A 22,738-nucleotide genomic window follows, 5' to 3' on the forward strand; every position below is an offset into this window, starting at 1 on the left:
ACACAAGAACATTATACTTGTTCATTTATTGAGAAAGATAATCCAATATTACATGGATTTGTTGGAAAAGGTATGTGACTCCCCCAAGGTAATGCCTCTACAAAAGCTATTTGGAGTCAGATGTTCCAATCAATGAGATAAGATTTGAGGTGTGGGTTGCAGAGGTGCCCTGCTCTATAAAAAAAGACACACAAAGTCAGGATACTGACAGAGCCTTCTCTTCTCAAGAAAGATCTCTTTATGTGCACCATGCCTCGATCAAAGGACCTTAGAAGAAGATTTGTAGAGATGCATGAAGCTCGAAAAGGCTACAAAAGCATTTCTAAAGACCTGAGTGATTATCAGTCCACAGTAAGAGAAATTGTCTACAAATGGAGGAAATTCAGTACTGTTGCTACTCTCCCTAGCAGTGGGCATCCTGCAAAGATCACACCTGCAATGCTGAAGGAGGTGAAAAAGAACCCAAGGGTAACAGCAGAGGACCTGCAGAAATCTCTAGAACTTGCTAAAGTCTCTGTACATGTGCCCACTATAACAAAAACACTGAACAAGAATGGTGTTCATGGAAGGACACCACAGAAGAAACCACTGCAATGCTACAATGCTTCTGGGACAATGTTTTGTGGACAGATGAGATAAAAGTTGAACTTTTTGGCAGAAATGCACACTGCCATGTTTGGAGGTAAGGGCACTGCACACCGACACCAAAACCTCATCCCAACTGTGAAGCATGGTGGAAGAAGCATCATGGTTTGGGGCTGCTTTGCTGCCTCGCGGCTTGCACAGCTTGCAATCATTGAGGGAACAATGAATTCAAAATTGCATCAAGACATTTGGAATGGCCAAGTCAAAGTCCTGACCTTAATCCTATAGAAATGTTGTGGAAGGACCTGAAGCAAGCAGTTCATGCAAGGTAGCCCATCAACATCCCAAAGTTGAAGCAGTTTTGTAAGGAGGAATGACCTAAAATTCCTCCAAGCTGATGTGCAGGACTGATCAACAGTTATCGAAAATGTTTGGTTGAAGTTATTGCTATACAAATGGGTCAAACCAGTTACTGAAAGCAAAGGTTCACATACTTTTTCCAACAAATACATGTAATATTAGATCATTTTACTCAATAAATAAATGAACAAGTATAATCTTTTTGTGTTATTTATTTAATTGGGTTCTCTTTATCTAGTTTTAGGACTTGCATGAAGATCTGATCACATTTTAGGTTACATCTATGCAGAAACAGAGAAAATTCTACAGGGTTCACAAACTTTCTAGCACTGTATATTAAACCCGATTCTGAATTACATACTTCAATTTTTATTACACTACTGAAAAGATATAAATGTTCTGTAAACATATAGAACTGATTCATTGAATGAGCTTCAATTTATGAATGGTTATAACTGTGCATAATCAATCAACTTTATTTCACAACCTCTTGAGTTGGTTCATAACATATGAGGAGCAGAGCTGGACCCTGATGTTGAAATACATTTTGGGGAATGGGTTGAGGCAGAGATAAAAACCTCAGATATTCACCAAAACAACACCTTCCCTGTGAACCCTATATTTGTGCTTCAAATTATTGCCAATTTTTAATTTATTCCAATTGCATCGTTAACAAGTACACGTATAGAACTCCGACTCAATACCAGACACGTTGCAAAGCCCCTGGCAACTGTCTGTAGCATTAACATTTTGACAGTAAGACAACTTTCAGTTTAATTACACTTACGTCTTCCATGTGAATCTTGCCAAATAAATTTAGACTGGTTTATACAGTGTACAAAAAACAGAATTATTCAGTAAGGCAATAAAAACAATAGAAGACAAACAAGGGAGAATGGTAGGAGAGATAAGAAGAGCAAGTTTTGCACTGTGACTAGAATTCTGATGACTTTTTAAAGAATTAATTCTAACACCAATTATGTTTCTACATTTTCAAGATATTAAGGAGAGCAATGTTTAATTCAGTCTGGATTCTGGGCATTTGAACTGGAATGACACCAAAAGATGATCATGACAAATGAACTCTGTTAACAATCTACATCTTCAGGTGTTTTTTACAGTAATGACGCAGGACATTTTGTAAAGATTTACAGGAGAACGGTTTAAGTATTTCTTAAATAAACTGAAAGTTGAGAAAGAGTTTCAACTCTATGTCTGGTTTTATTACTTTTATCGTTTTACAAGTTGAATAGGACTGTATGAACAATAAGCAATGTTTTGACCTTTTGGGAACACCTTGGGCCAATTCAAAGTTTGTGGAAAATTTCTAAATATGCTCAAGAAAAATAACATGGAGTTTGTAATGGGAAACTAGCATCAAAACTTCTCATTACAGAAGTTTAAGTATCTACAACGGATTGCAGCGTAGAAACACCATCACAACAAAATGATCCATGTTGATATTGATATTGCCTCCCCTATTTCTCACTCTGGTCATTCCTCTCTGTCAGATGTCCTACCTCACCTCTCCTTAACTCCATATCTCAAGACAAAACGTTTCACCTGAATTTTCTGATGATTTTATTAGAGATCACTTTATAAAACTGTGACAGCTGTTTAGCCCATTGAATCTATTTTCCCTATGATAACCCATTAATTCCATCAATTTAAAGGCAATTAAGTTATCATCAGCTTTCTCTTTTCTAGAGAGAAAACAAAATCTGCAGACTACTTAACCTCTTTGGAAAGCATTCCTTTTTAGTTCTGGTATCATCATTATGATTTATTTTAACAAAACTTTCTCCTAATTTCTGCACATTTTCTGTATTGCTTGAAAACAACACCAGTGTCAGTTATCCAACTTGCTTTTGTTCTTTTCACCCTGTGGGAGCAGAGGATGAGGATGGGCCCAGCCTGACCTGCTGTCACATCCTCCTGCTTCAAATTTTACAATACCTACACTCCCTTGCCTATGTTCTATTTGGTCCCATTCGCTCAATGACAAGATAACCTAGCTGACTGTTTAATCTTCATGGTCACCTTGAGGGAGACATCTCCTTCCTCCATTCTTCCCACAGTTTCACAAACTATTTTGTCTCCTGATCTGAAACCATTACTCCCTTTCTGTTCTCACGCATGCAAGCTGAAGTCCTGAGCACCTGCAACATTTATTTATTTATGCACTTTTATTTTATTGCTCATGATACTTCCAGGTGTAGCCGGACCAAGTTTAAAATAACACCCATTCTATCCCTCCAGGAATGATCTCAAGGAGCTGATTTGCTTATTAACTTGTGTTGCCACTTTTAGTGATGTGTACATGCTCTCAAGATCACTCAAACCCTGCTACCCCACAATGATCCATACATCAATGCACTGCACTCATCTACAAGCTTGCTAATGCTAATTTAGATTTGACTAGCTCGTAGCTTGTTGCAAGCCAATCAGAACTACTACAGACTTACACACTCTGTCTCCGTGCAACTCATTGGGGATATTGGCTCCACTGTGGAGGACAAAACAGATGGCAGACTGTATAAGCTAGCGTCACGACAGACGAGAGCAACACCAATGTGCACTGATAGGGAGGACGCCACCTTACCATTGCTCGCTTTTCTGCAACGTAGAATAACTCAGTCAGGGCTCGATGTAGAGGAGGAAGTATAAAAATTCCCGTCTGATCATGATGTGCATTACTTTCCATTTTGGTGAAAAGCTGCCAGAGTGGCCTCAGCATCGTTAGGTCGCAGTCACTGGAAAAAGAAATAAATCAAACACATAATTTTTGGTATTCTTCGAAAGATCATGTTTATCCCAAGCAATGATTTTAAAATAGTTTATCTGGAGTTGTATCAAATATTAAATGCAGAGATCAATGGATCGTATAAAGGCATCGTCACACAACTTTTCAAATATAAGAGTTAGTTTCTTCACTATTGAGAAGTTCAACTCCTCATCTACCAGTAAGGGAGCAAAAAATTTATTGTTAAACTCTGTTGTCCAAAAGAGCAGTAATATCCTTGCCAATTCCATTCATATCAAATCCGATCCAGAGAATGACTTACAAAAGCTTCATACCCCATTCTTCAAACTTACACGTGGATCTATCCTTGATCATGATTCTATTTCTCACCCTCCTCCTTGCCCTTCTGGACATTCACTGGAAACAAATCAGTTTGTAGTGCAGGCAGATGACACCCACCCACACTGTTTCAAACTCTACGGCTGCTCATATGACAGCTGGTAATGGATAAGCAAAAATTTCCTCCAGTTAGTATTGGGAAGCAAAGCCACTGCTTTGTTCAGCTGCAAACCTCATTCTCTGTGTGTGAACTTGTGTGATAGATTCAGTGAATATTATGTCTAAAGGTGGCTGGAGTAGAATCAGACATAGTGCAGGTTTTGCATGTTTCAGAACTAATGCTTTCTCCCTCTACTGATCAGAGGTGCAGCTTGGAAGAGAAAAGCTTTTAAAATCTGTTGATGGCTTTAGAATACTGCATCTACAGGCTTTTATTTTGTGCTTGGCTCAAGAGATTATGTATAACAGGCCATATATTAAACAGCAACTTTACAAAACCCTGCCTGAATGGAACTTTCTGCACATTGGCTAGCTGTGCTCTTATGTTAAGATTTAGGATTACTTACAGTATACTGTTATGATAATATAATAGTGGCCTCTACTACCACGATCAGGCCACTCTCCGGTTGGAAGAGCAACACTCATATTCTGTCTGGGGGTAGCCTCTAATTTGACAGCAGGAACATAGATTTCACCAACAACCAGAAAATTTCTTTCCCTTCTCCTTCTCTCCTTTCTGGCTCCCCTCTTACCCCTTCTCATTTGCTCACCTGCCTATCTCCTCCCTCTGGAGCCCCTTCTCCTTCCTTTTCTCCCATAGTCCACACTCCTCTTCTGTAAGATTCCTTCCTCCTCAGCCCATTACTTTTTCCACCTATCACTTTCTAGCTTTTCACTTCACTCCCCCCTCCGCCATCCACCTACCTTCCTTCTCATCTAGCTTCACCTTTCACCTCGCCTGTAATCCTTTCCCTCCCCCCACCTTCTTATTCTGCTGTCTTTCTCTTTCCTTTCCAGTCTTAATAAAGGATGGTGATCCAAAATAACAACTCTTTATTCTTCTCCATAGATGCTGCCTGAGCTGCTGGATTCCTCCAGAATTGTGTGTGTGTGTTACTCTGGATTTTCAGCAACTGGGGTCTTGAATAGAAAGGCTGTACTGTAGAGTGAATGGGAAAGCTAGATTTGAATTTTCCTTGTCTTTAATGTTGAAAACTTGAAATTTCCATCATAAAATGTTCCTATGTGCAAGTTATTTGCATAAACAATCCAATTATATTTTTGAAAGATACTTTAATTCACATTTAGAAATGTCTAATTTCTAATGTTTCTATCTAATCTCTGGTTTAATTGATCCTCAATGACTTTGAAAATGTTACCCTGGGCAAGATCAAATAACCCAAGGTCTATCTTCCCAATCTTCTCTCTAAAAACTTCTGATTCCTTCTCATAAGATGCCCAATCATCAATATTTCATGAGCTTCCTGCAATCTAGCCGAAAAAGACAAGTGCATTCAAGGCTTTTCACCCTATCTGTAGCGTATCTGAGCTTAATCCTTTTAAAGCTAGACATTTGGACTTCCATATCCAAACAGAGCTTTCACATCTCTAGTAAACAAGCTGCTGTCAGGAAGTATTTTTCCTTCTACATCCAAGACAATTCTTTTTTAATAAGTCTCCATGAACGCTGCTCCCATATCTGGGAAGCTTTACATGTTATTTTTCCATTATGGATTCTGTTCTGGTGTCGTGGGCTGGGCTCTTGGTTGTGTGATAGTTGGCATTCCAGTGCAGTGAAGATGATGATGATCCTGTCCTTTGGCTGACATTATATTGAAATCCTGTCAGCTTACTCAAGGTATTAGAAAAGATTAATATTATTAAACAGAGAACGTCAGATCATTTTCATGTTTCCATTTGTGTGAGGTTACCATGCACAAACCTTTCCCATCTTACAACACTTAACATCTTAAAGTATTCAGTTGACAGTAAACTGTTTTGGGACATGCTGGGGTCATGGAAGGTGCAATATAAATACAAAGCTCTCTGTTCCTTTTAAATATCCGGAACAAGTAATAGGGAGAAGAAAAAGCAAGTCAAGTGACAAACAGTTCCTTCCTCGCCTCTAGTTTAGATCTACCACAACCATTATTTATTATTCAGACCAATGATTTTCTGAATTCGTGCTGGTTCCTCCCACGCTCTTCCAGTGTTGAAATCAAGACCAAAATGTTCTGTTATTTTGTGTTGCCCAAAGAGTATAAAATGCAGCTAGCTGCAGCGGGGAGAGCAGGGTTTCAGTAAACATAACGATGAACTTTCTAAGATCAAGAAAATAATTCCTAGAGCTAGGAGACTATAGGCTTATTTATGAAACTTGACAGGCTATTAAATAATTTGACTGAATTTTGAAATACTGTAAGAACGCTGAAATTCAAATTTAAAATATATCAAGAATGCACTAATTTTGTTTTAGAGATTTAAAGTTCACTTTTTGAGAAACATCTCTCTTCATTCCAAATGGAAATGCATGTGGGTGTAAAGAGACCCAGAGCTGTAAATCATTTCTCACTCCCTTTAGCAAAGCTCCACAGCAGAGGACAGAGTGTGCATCACAAAAACTCATGAATAACCCAATATTGTAATCAAGGCAATAGCATCCAGATAAATACACTTATTCTGAAAACAAGTCTGTTTTCCCCCCAAAGTGTTCTGCAGAATCACATGATATTCTCATACCAAAACCCACCATTTAATGCTCTCACCCTTTTCACCACAAAGGAACACAACACAAAGGAACTCAGACACTCTTGTGCTTGAAACAATCAACATTATTTGCAACCTACAGTTTCACAATGAATGAAAACAGCCCCATTACCCTGCAAATCTCTCTATAATCAAATTTATCCAAAGTATTGCTAATGACTAAATTTGATGTTGTCACATTTTAGTAATTGTGTTGGCCTGATAAATGTCAGCATTTAAATTATGCAAATACACTGCTGCAATTTTAGGGAAATGATCTGAGGCAGAGAACAAGTATGAACACCTTGCACTCTACCAAAGTTGACAGGGATCTCAATTTATTCAGGTAAACAGCTCTAAAGAGACGATCAGACCTCATCAGATCACGGAATTCAAACTGCTTCCATTAATTAAATGGGAAATGGACAAAAATCCACCTTTTATAATAAATTTAGGATTGTAAATAATCTGAAACATGGAGCTCCTCAGACATCTCTCACATATTTGATTACAAACTGCACTCTACACGATGCTACTGACACATCAGCTGCTCAAAGAATGAGAGCTCTGTGGTAAATGTGTGGGAAGTTTGGGAGAGGGACCAGGCGCAGAAAGGCCAATGAAGAAAGAAAGCTTTTAGCAGTAGAGAGGGGATGAGGAGAAGGGAGAGTCTTGGGGAAGTGGGGTGCTGCTTGGAACATTGTCACACCCAGTTATCCCTTCCCCATCATCTAAGCAGGTCGAGTTTTATTTGCAACACTTGCTTAAACAATCCAAGCCTTCAAAAGAATCAGGAGGGGAAATTACAAATGTTCTCATGGTCAGGTCCAACTGAATGAAAATAACAAGCTGCAGTGGGATTCACTCTTCACTGTTCTTGGGCAAATGTATAACAGAAAGTGGAAGGCCTTTTTTTCAACAAACATATTATTGCACAGCACACTTTACAATGATGGTTCTACCCTCTCTTCTGATTTACAGATTCCAAACTTCCTTGGACATTCTGAAGACTTGAGGGTACAGGCAGAGTGAATGCATGCAGGCTTTTTCCCTCAGTTTGGATGAGACTAGAACTAAAGGTCATAGGTTTAGTATGACATGTGAAGTATTTAAGTGGATCTGACGGGGAACTTCTTCACTTAGAGAGTGGTGAGAGTGTAGAACAAGCTGCCAGTAGAAATGGTAGATGCAGGTTCAATTGTAACATTTAAGAGAAGTTCTGATAGGTACATGGACTTGACTGGCATGAGGGACTATTCTCTGAGGCCAGGTCAGCATGGACTAATGACCCATGCATAATGTGTGTCAGTACTCTTTGACTCTATGAGCTGACAAAAGATGAGAAATACTCAGGTCCAAGGAATTCATATTGGAGTCCAAAATGAGGCTCAGTTTTCCTCCGTGATAATATGTTGTCACCTGGCATGGAACAAACAGCACTGCTCGTCAGTTAACAGATGACACCAGAATCCAGTGCTCACTGCTAGTAATTTTGCTAGGGGCAAGTTCAGTTGTTTCAATCTCACACATCACTTCTGGAGCTTCCAGCCTAGAACTGAAGGAGTGCCACATGTTCACTAATGAAATTAGGCCATTGTCTATCAAAGTGCATACAAAGCTTCCACAGCACTATAAGAAAGAGCTCTGGGCAGCATTTCTCCTTTGAGTATCCTTGAACAAAAACCACAGAATGGATAAGCTGGTTAGCTATCCAATCACAAACAAGAGAAAATCTGCAGCTTTTGGAAATCCAACAACACACAAACTGCTGGAGGAACTCAGCAGGCCAGGCAGCGTCTATGGAAAAGAGTCCTGATGAAGGGTCTTGGGCCAAAACGTTAACTGTACTCTGCAGCTTGGCCTGCTGAGTTTGTGTGCCAACTAGTTAGCTACTCCGCATGCTGCTCATCGAACACTGGCCTCAGAATAGCAACAGGAAACTCTCTCCAACATCTGCAGTTTCTTTGATTTTCAATTAAACATCCTTGGAAGGGACACATGAGACTGTAATCCAGAGCAATTGTCAACTTGCTGAAGAAGCTTAATGGATCAGATAGCATCTGTGGAGGTAGGGTGGCTGGTGCTTCAACTTTTAACCCAAAACGCTGACTATCCCTCTGCCTTCACAGATACAACAGGAAATGGTTGATTATTTTCACATTTACCAAGACACAGTGAAAACTTTTGTTTGAGCACCAAGCAGGTCATGAACTTTGAGATAATAAAGAAGCAAACAGAGCGCAGAGTAGAGTGTTGCAATTATAGAGAAAGTGCAAGGGCCACGACAGGGTAGATTGGGAGATTGGGTACGTCTTCAGCATACGAGAGGTCTGTTCAAGAGTCTGATACAACAAGGTCGAAGCTGTCCTCGAGTCCAGTGTTATGTGCTTTCAAGCCCTTTGTACCTCCTAATCGACGGGAAACAGCGGAAGAGAGAATGATCAAGTTGCCTGATGTGCTGTGTTCCTCTCGCAGTTCGTTTTTCCACTGATTCCTGGAAAAACTATTTGTCACATTACTCAATCACAGTGATTATATACAAAAATAAAAGAATATTGGTGGAATTTTGGATAGATTAGAACGGGACAGTGATATGATGCAGAGCTTGGCTGAGAAGTGACAGATGGAATTCAATTTGGAAAAGTAAGAAATGATTCCCTTTGGAAAGTTGAAATTGAAAGCAGAGAACCAGGTTAATATCAGAATTCTTAGCAGCGCAGAGGAATGGAGAGAACTTGTGTTTCATAGCCATAGATCCCTCAGAGTTGCTATGCAAGTTGATAGGGTGTTTAAGAAGATGCATGGTGTGTTGGCCTTCATTATTTGAAGGACGAGGTTCAAAAGTTTCAAGGTAATGTTGCAGCTCTATAAAACTCCAGTTAGACCACACTTGTAGTGACGTGCCCAGTTCAGATTACCTCATTATAAGGATGAGGAAACGTCAGACAGTGCAGAGAAAGTTTACAAGGATACTACCTGGAATATGACCATTATGGTTTATGCCAAAGCATTGCCCTATGAGGGAAGGCTGAGCGAGCTAGGGCTTTTTTCATATGGCTAATACAAAGGACATCATTTTAAGGTGACTGAAACACAAGAGAGATGCCAGAAGTAGATTTATTTATTTACACCCAGAGTGCAATGGGTACATGGAACTCTCCGCCAAGGTGGTGGTGGAGGCAGATACACTCAGGGTATTTAGATAGTCACATGGGTGAAAGAAAAATGGGAGGGCTGTGTGGCACAGAAGCATTACCTTGATGTTGGAGCAGGTTAAAAGGTTGGCACATTGTGGGGCAAACAGCCTGCACCGCATTGTTCTATGTTCTAAATGCAGATGCATCTCACACACATGCAAAAATACTGGTGGTGAAGACTTGCACTGCATTCTGTAATCCCATGTCTGTGTCACACTGAGATCATTCTGGTGGGATACAAGTAACTTGAGATATAAAATAAGCACATTTTGGTAACCTTGCTTCTGTGGTTCCAAAAGCTTTCTTTTCAAAGCATGACCTTTAATCGGAAGTGAGATAACCTAGAGATGAATTATGTGAAGTTCCAGAGACAGGGGATCGCAAGAGTTGAAAAATGGGGCCCTGTGTCTTGAGCTTTCACTGGGCTGAGGTAGAACAAAACAAGAGCCCAAACACAGACATCAGAGTGGGAGTAGGATGGGGAATCAAAGTGACAGACCACTAGACACTCGGGGTCACCTTTAAGGATTTAACTGAGGTGTTACAGAGGATAATTACACAATTTGCAGCATTTAATTTCTTTGACACAGAGATCACAGAATAAGCACCATACTAAATTGGAGAAGACACAAATGAATCAATCTTTCACCTGGAAGGAATGTTAGGGTCCCTAGAGAGTGGGAAGGGATAGAAGAACAGATGTTGCATCTCCTGCATAGAGTCAGAATGTTTTACTCTGCAAAAATAACTCTTCAGCTGACTGTCTAAACTAATTTCATTTGCCTGCATTGGGTCCATAACCTACTATGCCTTGCCTCTCTTAAGCATCTGGCAACATGCCTCTGAACTGTACAGATTACTCCTTCTACTTTGTTGTTATAAGCCTATTGAACAATCCCCTAGTTGACTCTTGACCTCACAATCTATCTTGCTATGACCTTGCATCTTATTGTCTACATGTTCTGCACTTTCTCTGTAAATCTTCCATTGTTTTCCATTGTAGTACCTCAATGCATTGAAATGAGATGCTCTGTATGGATGGCATGGAAGTGAGACTATAATAAATCAATTTTCCAATGCAACCATATCCACCTTATAGTGTGGCAACCAGATCTCCACACAATCCTTAAAGCAGATGTTTTATAAAACTGCAAAATAGCCTCCCAGCTTCTATATTCTAGGCTTGAATCCATGAAGGCAAGCATGCCATATGTCTTCTTCCAGACTCTACCTGTCTTATCATCGTCAGGCAACTTCAATGTCTCTCTGCTCATCAGCATTCTTCAGTCCCCACTATTTATCATACATGTTCACCCCCCCCCCCCATTTGACTTTACAAAATGCATCACATTGCACTTACTGGATTAAACTGCAGCTATTAGTGCTCTGCCCAATGGCCATCTGATCTATATCCTGCTTTATCCTTAGGCAATTTTCCTCTTTATACACAGCACAGCCAACTTTCCTGTCTTCCACAAAGTAACTAATCATACCTCTTACATTAATGTGCAAGTCACATTCACACACAAGGGTCCCAGAAAGGAACAGTGTGGTACACCTCTGGTCAGAGACTTCCTTCCACCACTATCCCCTGCCTCCAATCACAAACCCAGTTTTGGACCACTAAACCATGTTGTTTTTAATCACATCTGCCTTAACCTTCTGAACCACACAGGACTGTGTCATGTGCCCTAAAGTCCATAATGTCTACCATTTTGCCTTCAATCTTCATAGCTACTTCAAAAAACAGAGATTTGTTGGGCAGTTTCATACTATGTGAAGTGGAGAGGGTACTGGTGGAGTTGGAAGAACATTGCCGAGGGAACAGTCTTTTGGAAATACTGAAAGGGAAGGGAGGGTGGTAGCAATACGATGGAGGTTGCAGAAATTACACATGCTGATTGTGGAAACTGGCAGGGTGCAATATGATGACAAGTGGAACCCCAACAATATGACAGCTGGAAGGAGAGGGCATGAGGGCAGAGTGTTGGAAATAGAAATAGGTCAACATCAGAGGGAAACTGAGGGCAAAGCATTGTACTTAAATCACTTCAAGATAATTATCTCTATTCACTGGCAAACCTTCAAGAGAATAAAAGCAACAGATTCATGCTGGCAAGATTCTTGACATGGCCATCACGAGAGAGAATGACCAGGTTGTTTCCAAACCAACAGCAGGAACTGATCAACAAGAGACTCCAGACATACCAGAGACTTTGGATAATTGTAAACACAATAACTTCTAGACAAACAGCAAATTGGTCTTCTTATCAAAGCCCCTACCACATGGTTAGGTCTGCACATCATATAAGCAAAACAAGGAACATTGTATTAAATAACCTTGTATATGGTCCAGAAAGTAAAACATAATTCAACTGCTTTTCAAACCATATATGAATTGATGAACTGTGGTTACAGGAGCATCAGTTTTTACAGCACAAAGGGGAACTGGCCAATAGTGTCTCAAAATCAGGAGCTCCCAACCTGGGGTCCATGGCGTAAAAAAGGTTGGGAAAGCCTGCTCTAAAAGACTCAAGTGCAATAAAGGTATCTACTTGTGTTCAAGGATAGTATGTGTTACGTCCGTAGCCCCCTCCTTTGTGAGAATCGCCAGATCACTGTTGGGTTGAGGGTTGAGTCAAAAGGGGGGGCCCAAAACATGAGGGGGAGACGTGCAGGATGTCACGTTTCCCCCCCCCCCCCCCTTAGCGATGTAAAGCTGCGGGATATGGCCATTGTCTCTTGGAGACAGATTTGTGGATTGCGATGCTGTGCTACGTGAATGCCCTCGGGCAAAGTGGGCTGGTTGAGGGAGAGATTGCACCACCTCCAACCTGATTGACATCTACGACCCTGCGAGTCAGAATAAAAGAGGGGCTGTAGGAACAACCCCTCAGACGCACCAGAAGAAACGTTAAGCGACCACGTAACAGCACGTAACAGCAGACGGTCATCGGAAACCAAGCCACGTGCATTCAATTCCATGGCTGGAATTGGTGGCTGAAACCACGGAAAACAGCTTTTTAGCTAACAACGGGGTAACCCGCTCCCCTGACTCAATGGATTGGCATCATAAAAGACTTGGGCAAGTTTAAACGCCTCCCTCTCTTAAACCCAAAACGCTGCAGCCTGAACGAGCTAGTGACTTTTATATTTCCATTGGACAATACATTATCCCCTAGACAACGATAGAGTTACGTTTTATTGGTTATGATCATACCTGCACTTTAGATTTAGTATTGACGACGTATATTATCTGTATGTTTGCATTAATCTTATTTTTGTGCCCCTTTATCAATAAATACTTTTAAAAATAGTAACATCAGACTTCAACGGACCTCTCTATCTTTGCTGGTAAGTGATCCAGTTACGGGATTACGTAACACATGGAAGTGAAATATCAGTTCTGAATCCTGAAGTAATAGGTTCAAATGGAGCACCTAACTGTAATATACATACAGAAAAGCTGTAGCAAGCCCCAGTAGACTAGCAGGTTACAAAAACCAATCCCAATTCAATGCTGATGTTAATTATCAACCTGAAATATCAGCTGTTTCTCTTTGCATGGATACTGTTTGAACTGCTGAGTGTTTCCAACATTCTGTTTTTGTTTCAGAACTTTTGCATCTGCAGTGTTTTGCCTTCTACTCCAGATTTGGTCGAGCTCAAATATTACTGTGAATGATAAGGTAATGCATTTGAATGGAAATGGGTTGAATGCTGGAGCAGATGCAGCACAAGGCCAGAATCTTTCAGTCTATGCAAGATCATAACTATTCAATATTCAAATTCTGCTGAGGTTATACCATGCATGACACTTCCAATGATGAATAAACACGCTGATTCTGGAAAGGCAGCAGGGCTTGCTAAAACGCCATAATGGATACGTGACTGGATGAACGATAGTGATACCTTGCTTACAGCTCTGGCATCTCCTACAGAGCTGTTGAAACCAGTGGCCAGCACGCTGCTTCATCCCCACTCACAACCAACTCCATCATTTGCTTCTGTTCTCAGATATGGTTTCCCAATTATCATAATTAGTTGCTAGGGCTTTCGTATTCCTTTTACTAACAGATTATACTGGAGCTCTGGGGACCAAGCTACTTACTCTTTGGTTTGATCCACTTACCCACTGTTGCTGGAAATGCAACCATCTCTCAACCTGTGCACTTTCCTAACTTAGCAAAGTCTCCTTGCTGAATGCTGGAATGTTTGGCCCCATTGATTCTAAGAGGAGAGTTGCACTAGAAACAATTTCTTTTCAGGGGATGCCTAGTATACGCCACAGACATTAAAGCTGGATGTTGTTAAGCTTCCATTTTTTGACAGTTGTCAGTAGCCTATGTTCCTCTACTGTGTAACAATGTGGTAAGAGTCAAGGTCATCCAAATTGGCATTTTACTCCCACAGCTGAGTTTATTAGTTGTCCATGCATGCTTTGTTATCAAAGTCATTCCAAGATAGCTACATCTATTCACTGCTTTCAATGGCATGCTTTTGAAACTGATCACAGGTAGAACCTTGCCCCATAACAATAGTCTTCTGGACACTAACAGTGTGGGAGAACATGGGGCAGGGTGGTAAAGAACAACCATTATCTACCGATGTGGACCTTCAATCCACAGAACTGGAGCAGCAATGTCAGTATGGAGGAGTTTATTTTTTAATAATATTTTTATCTTAACTTTCAGTCAGAGCAAATGGGAAAGCCTTTGATCTGATCATATCTAAAAATGTTTTCTAATTAATTCTTCATGGAAAATGCAAATTGGGAATGCAGGAATAAAAATGACAAAAAGACTGAGAACAAATCAAAAACACAAGATACTGGAAATCTATAGCAAGACACACACACACACAGTGCTGGAGGAACTCAGTAGGTCAGGCAGCTGCTATGGAGGAATAAATGGTCAATGTTTTGGACTGAGACTCTTTATTAGGACTGGAAAGGAAAAGGGAATAAGTTGGGGGAAGGGGAAGGAGTACATGCTGGCAGGTGATAAGTGAGATCAGGTGAGTGGAAGAGGGGTATGTAGTGAAAAGCTGGGAGGGGATGGGTGGAAGAGCTAAGACCAAAGAAGGAATACAACAGCAGAGGATAGTGGACATGGGAGAAAGGGAAGAAGGAAAGGAACAGAAAGTGGTGATGGGCAGGTGAGAAGCAGCAAGAGGGTAACCAAAATAAGGAAAGGAAAAGAAGAGGAGGAAGTAATGTCTGTCCATGAACTCCTTTACTACCACAAAGAAACCAAACACAGAGTGGAGGATCAGCACCTCATATCCTGTCTGGGTAGCCTCCAAAATAATGGCAAGAACATCAATTTCGCTAACTTCCAGTAATTTCTCCCCCTCCCTCCTCTCTTTTTCCATTTACTATTCCTCCTGCCCACCTTCCCCATAACCCGGTCTCACCTATCTCCTGCCAGCTCGAATTCCTCCCTTTTCCCCTTATCTTCTTATTCTGGCTTCTGCCCCCTTCCTTTCCAAATCTTAAAAAGTGTCTCAGCCTGAAATGTTAACTATTTATTCCCTCCATAAACACCACTTGATTTGCTGAGTTCCTCCAGCATTTTAAACAAGCCCTGTAATCATCTGTAATCAACTGTAATCATTGCCTTAAACTATCAAACCGTCCAGGACACATCGTTGTCAGGAAATTAAGTGATAGTTGTAATCCATGGGTATAGTCGAATTCCTCCAAGAGCCAAGACCCATCCTTCTAATGGTGTCAATGCTGTGGTGAGTGCCGCTAAAAATGACTAAAGTTGAGTTTGCTGGCTCCACTGAAATTTTTCTGTGTAGATTATTGGATTTGTTTAAGCATTAAGCCAATTAGGTTGCAATACTTTAAAATCACAAAACGCAACTTCAGCATTTCCTTCAGGTGTCATTTAGAAGTGCTTGACTTTGCAATGTGAAAAATGACTATCCTCCAAAGCCACTGCACTAGCTATGGAGCTCATTGAAACAACCTGTTGTATTTGAAATTATCACCAGGCATCGCGGTGGCTCACCTCCAGGCAAAGCCACTGTTTGCTTGCTAATCAGGTATTTTCCCACTTATCATATTCAAAATTGAGGATTTCACATTCCTTTGACTAACAATCTTTTAAAATGGAGCTCTCAATTCTTTCCTAGGATTTGTATTAGCTCCTACATTTACAGCATATTGAGAACTGCCAGTTTAACAATGTTCACCTCGGAAACATTTTCATTCTTCTCGTCGTTCAAATGGTTTACAACAGTAATTCAACATCGCAAATGCAGAACATGTACATGTTACCAGTTCTAGTAATGCAACCACTGACGCCAGACAGATAATTTCTGAAGAGTATTGGTAATGGCTGGGGTCACCCGTCTTGTAAAGACACTGCCCAGAAGGTGGAAATGGCAAGCCATTCTGTAGAAAAATTTTGCCAATAACAATCATGGTCAAAAAGGCCATGATTGCCCATGTCATATAACATGGTACTTAATGATGATGTCATACAGCACAGCACATAATGACATTGAAGTTCATTTCTCAGCATAAATCAAGTCACAGCTTATAAGTAAATTTTCAAATTATGTTAATCCTTTATTTAGAAGTTTTCCTTTGTGCAACCTCTTGAAGACTTTCAATCTGTAGGACCTTGAAAAACAAGGGTCCAGAGTCCCTCTTAATTCATATAAAATACTCTTTCCATTGCTGCCTCTAACTGCTTCAACTCCACTACATTTTAAGTGCAGATCATTCCTGTGAACATGTTTGTTCACAGGAATAAAAAAAATCTTTATATTGTTCAAGATGAAGCTCTCACATGGCATTTACTATCTTGAATACCTCCAAGCTCACCTCATGAGATGCCTTCTATTGAAGATGAAAATACAAACCTTTCAAGTCTTTGCCGATACTTTAGATTCAACACGAGATCAGCTTTATTTCATTTTGGTGCATTGTCTACGAGCTTTAAATAACTGATTGTGTCTCTATATGTTGTACTCAAGGTGCAGTCTGACCAAAGAACTGGGCAGTTTTTGAGCATAACATCCAAGACCTGGATATACCTTGGTCAACCATACATGTGCTAACTTTTCAGCTCTTTAGGTTACTGGAGGCAATTAAATATTCTACAGCTTAATAGACTTTTCAATATCCAGTGCAGTGAAACTGTATTAAAACAGGAGTCTGCAGGAAAGCAGTGCCTATGGAAAACTATTACCACCGGTCCAATTTATTGCTTCTGTCCAAAAGGAATGCCCCACAAGAGCCCAAATTCAAAATTTGTTGAGTAAGTGCAAATGTGGAGCTGGATCCACTCCTCCTTTGAAAACCAGAATCACAAATTGATTTGCACATTGTAAATGTTTCCCTGAGGCACCAGAGCTTCCAGTCGCAATTTACTTAGTGGCAGTGAGAATAAAGAAGCTCAGCTGACTAAATAAAAGATTAATGCTCTCACTGTCAAGAGAGTCTGCAGCAACTGTGATTTCTTTTGGAATCTGAAATGACATGTGTAGCATCAGATAGCAATTCCAGCAGGCTGACTCCCCACTTTTACAGGTTATGGTGCAGCTTTGAACTTACTGCCTGGACAACAATTGTGAAGTTCAGCTTCAAAACTGACCTGTGCCATTAGGGTCCAACCAAGGGTCCCTGGAGATCCCAAGGGATCCCAATGGGCTCTGCAGTCAGAGACTTGTACCAGCTTGAAGCTGATCTAGATTGGCTAATGCTAAGCCTTCCTATTTCAACAACACAGAAAAAAATATAAATCAGTAATTTTGGATGGAAATACTCACAGTTTGGTTATGTGGTGATGATATTTCACCTCTCTCCGAATTGCATTGCCAAGGACAAATTTGATGATTTCTCTGCCATCAGCTCCACAAAATCATTGTTCAACTAACACTGCTTAGCTATACATCAACATTTTATGATTTAGTCTACAAGAGAACAAAATAATTTCTGATGACAGTAGACAGGGTGGGATTGTGAACTGTTGAAGACAGAGACAATTTCAGGATGAGAGTGGAGTGCACAAGTAGGCAAAAACACAGAGCAATGTAGAAAAATGTGATGTAATTCAATATGGAAGGGAAATATGGTGTTAAGATTGTGAAATATGGATACGTGAAGAGACTTGGGTGTTATTGTACAACTGGCACTAAGAGCAAACACACAGGATACATTGCACTTCAGAACAAGATTTGAGTACAAGAACAATATTTTGCTAGAGTTCCACAAGCCCTTAGACAAACCTTGAATATTGTGCAGTACTTTGAATCTCTAAGGATATATATGCCATCGAGGGAGTGTAATAAGAGAGTTTACCAGACTAATTCCTGGGAAAGTAAGGAAAGATTACATTCACGCAAACACTTCCACCACCTCCAATGGGATCCCACTACCAAGCACATCTTTCCCTCTCCCTCCCTTTCTGCTTTTCGCAGGATTGCTCCCGACACGAATCCCTTGTCCATTCCTTCCCACCAATCTCCCTCCTGGCACTTATCCTTGTAAGCGGAACAAGTGCTACACCTGCCCTTACACTTCCTCCCTCACCACCATTCAGGGCCCCAGACAGTCCTTCCAGGTGAGGTGTCACTTCACCTGTGAGTCGGCTGGTGTGGTAGACTGCATCCGGTGCTCCCGGTGTGGCCTTTTATATTTTGGTGAGACCCGACACAGACTGGGAGACTGTTTCGCTGAACACCTACACTCGGTCCACCAGAGAAAGCAGGATCTCCCAATGGCCACACATTGTAATTCCACGTCCCATTCCCATTCTGATATGTCAATCCATGGCCTCATCTACCGTCAAGATGAAGTCACATTCAGGTTGGAGGAACAACACCTTATATTCTGTCTCTAACCTGATGGCATGAACATTGATTTCTCTAACTTCCATTATTGCTCCTCCTCGCCTTCTTACCCCACCCCTGATTTATTTCCCCCCCTCCTTTTTTCCCTCTTTGCCCATCATTCTTTGCCTGTTCTCCATCTCCCTCTGCTGCTCCCCTCCCCCTTTCTTTCTCCCTAGGCCTCCCATCCCATGATCCTTTCCCTTCTCCAGCTCTGTATCCTTTTGCCAAACACTTTTCCGGCTCTCAGCTTCACCCCACCCCCTCCGGTCTTCTCCTATCATTTCGCATTTCCCCCTCCCCTTCCTACTTTCAAATCTCTTACTATCTTTCCTTTCAGTTAGTCCTGACAAAGGGTCTCGGCCCGAAACGTCAACTGTACTTCTTCCAATAGATGCTGCCTGGCCTGCTGCGTTCCGCCAGTAGGTTTGAGTAGGTTTGTATTCATTACAATTTAGGAGGAGGAAACCTAATCTAACTGAAACACAAAGAATTCTGAGAGATGCAGACAAACTCATTGCAGGGAGCTCAGGGGTTCCCAAACCTTTTTATGCCATGGACCCCTACCATTAACCAAGGGGTCCATGGACCCCAGGTTGGGACCCCTACCATAAGCTGGAGAATATAGAATGAAAATTCAGTCAGGTGATGGGGTAAGAGATTTAAAAATATGAAGTGGAGAAACATATTCTCGGGAGGGCGGTGAACCTGTGAAATTTCCTGTAGAGAGGGCTTAGGGGGCCAAGTTCTAGAATACATTTAAGAAAGATATATACGTAGATGCTAAAGGCATTGAAGTGTATGGGAGAGGGGCCAGGAATATGCTGTTGAGACAGAGGATCGGCTACAATTGTACAACATACTCAAGAGGGCTGAATGACTATTCCTGCTCCTGTCTTGTCTAATGTTTCAAATCAATTGTTAAGGTTTCAGGCATCAAGCTAATTTTGAAGAGTTTCTGTATAATTTAGGCAATATAATAATACAACTCTAGTATTGAGTTTCCATGTAATTTTATTACTTATGCATGAAACTATTTATTTTAAACTGAATATTGTGGTCATGAAATGCAATTTACCACAAATGGTTAAACGTGTACAAACGAGCTGGAGGAACTCAGCAGGTTGGGCAGCATCCGTGGAAACGAGCAGTCAACGTTTCGGGCCGAGACCCCTCGTCAGGACTGGGGGGGGGGGGGGGGGGGGAGGGGCCCTATAAAGAAGGTGGGGGGAGGGTGAAAAACCAATCAGAGGAAAGATCAAGGGGTGGGGGAGGGGAAGCAGGGAGGGGATAGGCAGGAGAGGTGAAGAAGGAATGTAAGGGGAAAGCACTATGGGTAGTAGAAGAAGGCAGAATCAGGAGAGAGGTGTTAGGCAGCTGGAAGAGGAGGCAGAGTGAAAGTGTAATAGGGGAAGGAAGAGGGAGGGAATTACCAGAAGTTGGAGAATTCGATGATCATACCAAGGGGCTGGAGACTACCCAAACGGTATATGAGATGTCGCTCCTCCAACTTGAGTTTGGCCTCATCATGGCAGTAGAGGAGGCCATGTATGGACATATCCTCCCCACAGATCTCCCACCTGGTACTTATCCCTGCAAGCGTAAGTGCTACACCTGTCCCTGCACCTCCTCTCTTACCACCATTCAGGGCCCCAAACAGTCCTTCCAGGTGAGGCAACACTTCACTTGTGAGTCTGTTGAGGTCATCTATTGCATCTGGTGCTTCCGGTGCGGTCTCCTCTACATCAGCGAGACCCGACGCAGATTGGGGGACAGCTTCGTCAAGCACCTACACTCTGTCCACAACAACAGACAGGATCTCCCAGTTGACACCCACTTCAACTGAGCTTCACATTCCCATTCGGATATGTCCATACACGGCCTCCTCTACTGCTATGATGAGGCCAAACTCAGGTTGGAGAAGCAACACCTCATATACTGTCTGGGTAGCCTCCAGCCCCCTGGCATGAACATCAAATTCTCCAACTTCCAGTAATTCCCTCCCTCTCCCTTCCCCCAACCCACTTTCACTCTGTCTCCTCTTCTAGCTGCCTATCACCTCTCTCATGATTCTGCCTTCTTCTACTACTCCATAGTGCTTTCCCCTTTCATTCCTTCTTCACCTCTCCTGCCTATCCCCTCCCCCACCCCTTGATATTTCCTGATTTGTTTTTCACTTGGCACCTACCAGCCTTCTCCTTCCCCCCCTTCCCCCACCTTCTTTATAGGGCCCCTGCCCCCTCCCTCTTCAGTCCTGACGAAGGGTCTTTGCCCAAAACATTGACTGCTCATTTCCACGGATGCTGCCCGACCTGCTGAGTTCCTCCAGCTTGTTTGTATGTGTTGAGTTGACCACAGCATCTGCAGTGTACTTTGTGTTTACAAATGGTTAAACATGTTTGTCAGTAAATGCCAAAACGGTGAAAGACAAATTGAGCCTGTGTTCAATGATTCTATTTTCAACATGTCTAACATTAAAAGCACTGTTAAAAGAACACTGCATCTTCTGAGAGGAATTTTCATTAAGTTCAAGGACTTTAGGGAGAGGTTGAGTTGCTACCCGGGTAGGAGGACTATGAACAATTACATATTCATTCAAGCAACAATGTTTGACTGCCAGTGCTCACATGAACACAAAAGTGACATTTTTGGAGATGCATTCACATAAAGGCACTACATAAACACAAGCTATAACCATATAACATATAACAATTACAGCACGGTGTTACGAATGAAGGGAGCAAAGTCCCCCCCCCCCCTTTTGAGAATCGCAAAATCACTATTATTTCGAGTCTGATACCCAGGAAATGAGAGACAGAGAGAGAGAGAGAGAGAAAGATGCAGGATCACAGCAAAGGCAGTTGTTATGGAAAACGCAGAATACACAACAAGGTGGAATGTCTCCTAACAAAAGCGGAACGGAACCACTGATTTCTGCTATTGTCTCTTGGAGAAGGAATTGTGTATTGAGTACTGTACTATTCATTGAAACCTCTCAGGGGACAACCAGAGTGGTCTGGTTGAGGGATTGCATCATCCCAACCTGATTGACATCTGAGACCCTGTGAGTGAGGATAAAAGTCGGGTCTGGGGAACACCCCTCAGACATACCAAGAGAAACGCTAGAAATCCAGTGACAGCGTTTTATAGCGAAAGCCGGTGAGAGCTCATGTGCGTACTCCCTTGCCTGGGTGGCGGGCTCATCACGGAAGAACGGTTTAGCTAAAGGAGAGGTCATACTTGAACGGCCACAACAACGAGACACCGACGGATCGAAATCGTAAAGGAAGGTTGGCAAAAACAATAGCGGTAACTGTTCCCATTCTTCTCTCTCTCTCTCTCCCTCCAACAATTGCAACACAGCGACAAACAAATGACGGCAGCCTGTATGAACTGAAACAAACTTTATATTTCCATCGGACAATTCATTATCCCCTAGACAACAATAGAGCTTATTTCTTATTGATTATTATTATACCCGCACTTTTAGGTTTAGTATTGATGACGTACATTATCTGTATATTTGCATTGATATTATTTTTGTGTATTTTTACTAATAAAAACTGTTAAAAATAGTATCACCAGACTCCAACGGATGCCTCTATCTTTGCTGGTAAGTAACCCAGTTACGGGGTTCGTAACAACGGAAACAGGCCATCTCAACCGAACGCTTACTCTCTCCAAGTCCCACCTACCTATATAACCATATAACAATTACAGCATGGAAACAGGCCATCTCGGCCTGTTGTATATCTATTAAAGAACATAGCACATGGTGTTCATAGTTAGATAGAAGTAAAACGATTTATTTACTGATTTGGGAGTGTTATAATCAGACTGGAAACTAGTGGGAGTCACTGTAGAAATACGAAGACAGAGCACCTTGACTGAGTTGATACAGCAACACCTGTCCATTGTACTA

General features: G+C 41.5%; 1 protein-coding gene across 5 annotated transcripts in view; it reads right to left on the minus strand.

The window, feature by feature from the left end:
• zzef1 (zinc finger, ZZ-type with EF hand domain 1) overlaps nt 1-22,738 on the minus strand; it is a 303,511-nt gene that overhangs the window by 17,310 nt on the left and 263,463 nt on the right. For all 5 annotated transcript variants that reach the window (XM_059972942.1, XM_059972943.1, XM_059972940.1 and 2 more), the window contains one exon: nt 3,548-3,698. In XM_059972942.1, coding sequence (XP_059828925.1) covers nt 3,548-3,698 — 151 coding nt within the window. The remainder of the gene's footprint in view (nt 1-3,547; nt 3,699-22,738) is intronic.

This window comes from Hypanus sabinus, chromosome 6, assembly GCF_030144855.1.
Source record: "Hypanus sabinus isolate sHypSab1 chromosome 6, sHypSab1.hap1, whole genome shotgun sequence".
Taxonomy (NCBI): domain Eukaryota; kingdom Metazoa; phylum Chordata; class Chondrichthyes; order Myliobatiformes; family Dasyatidae; genus Hypanus; species Hypanus sabinus.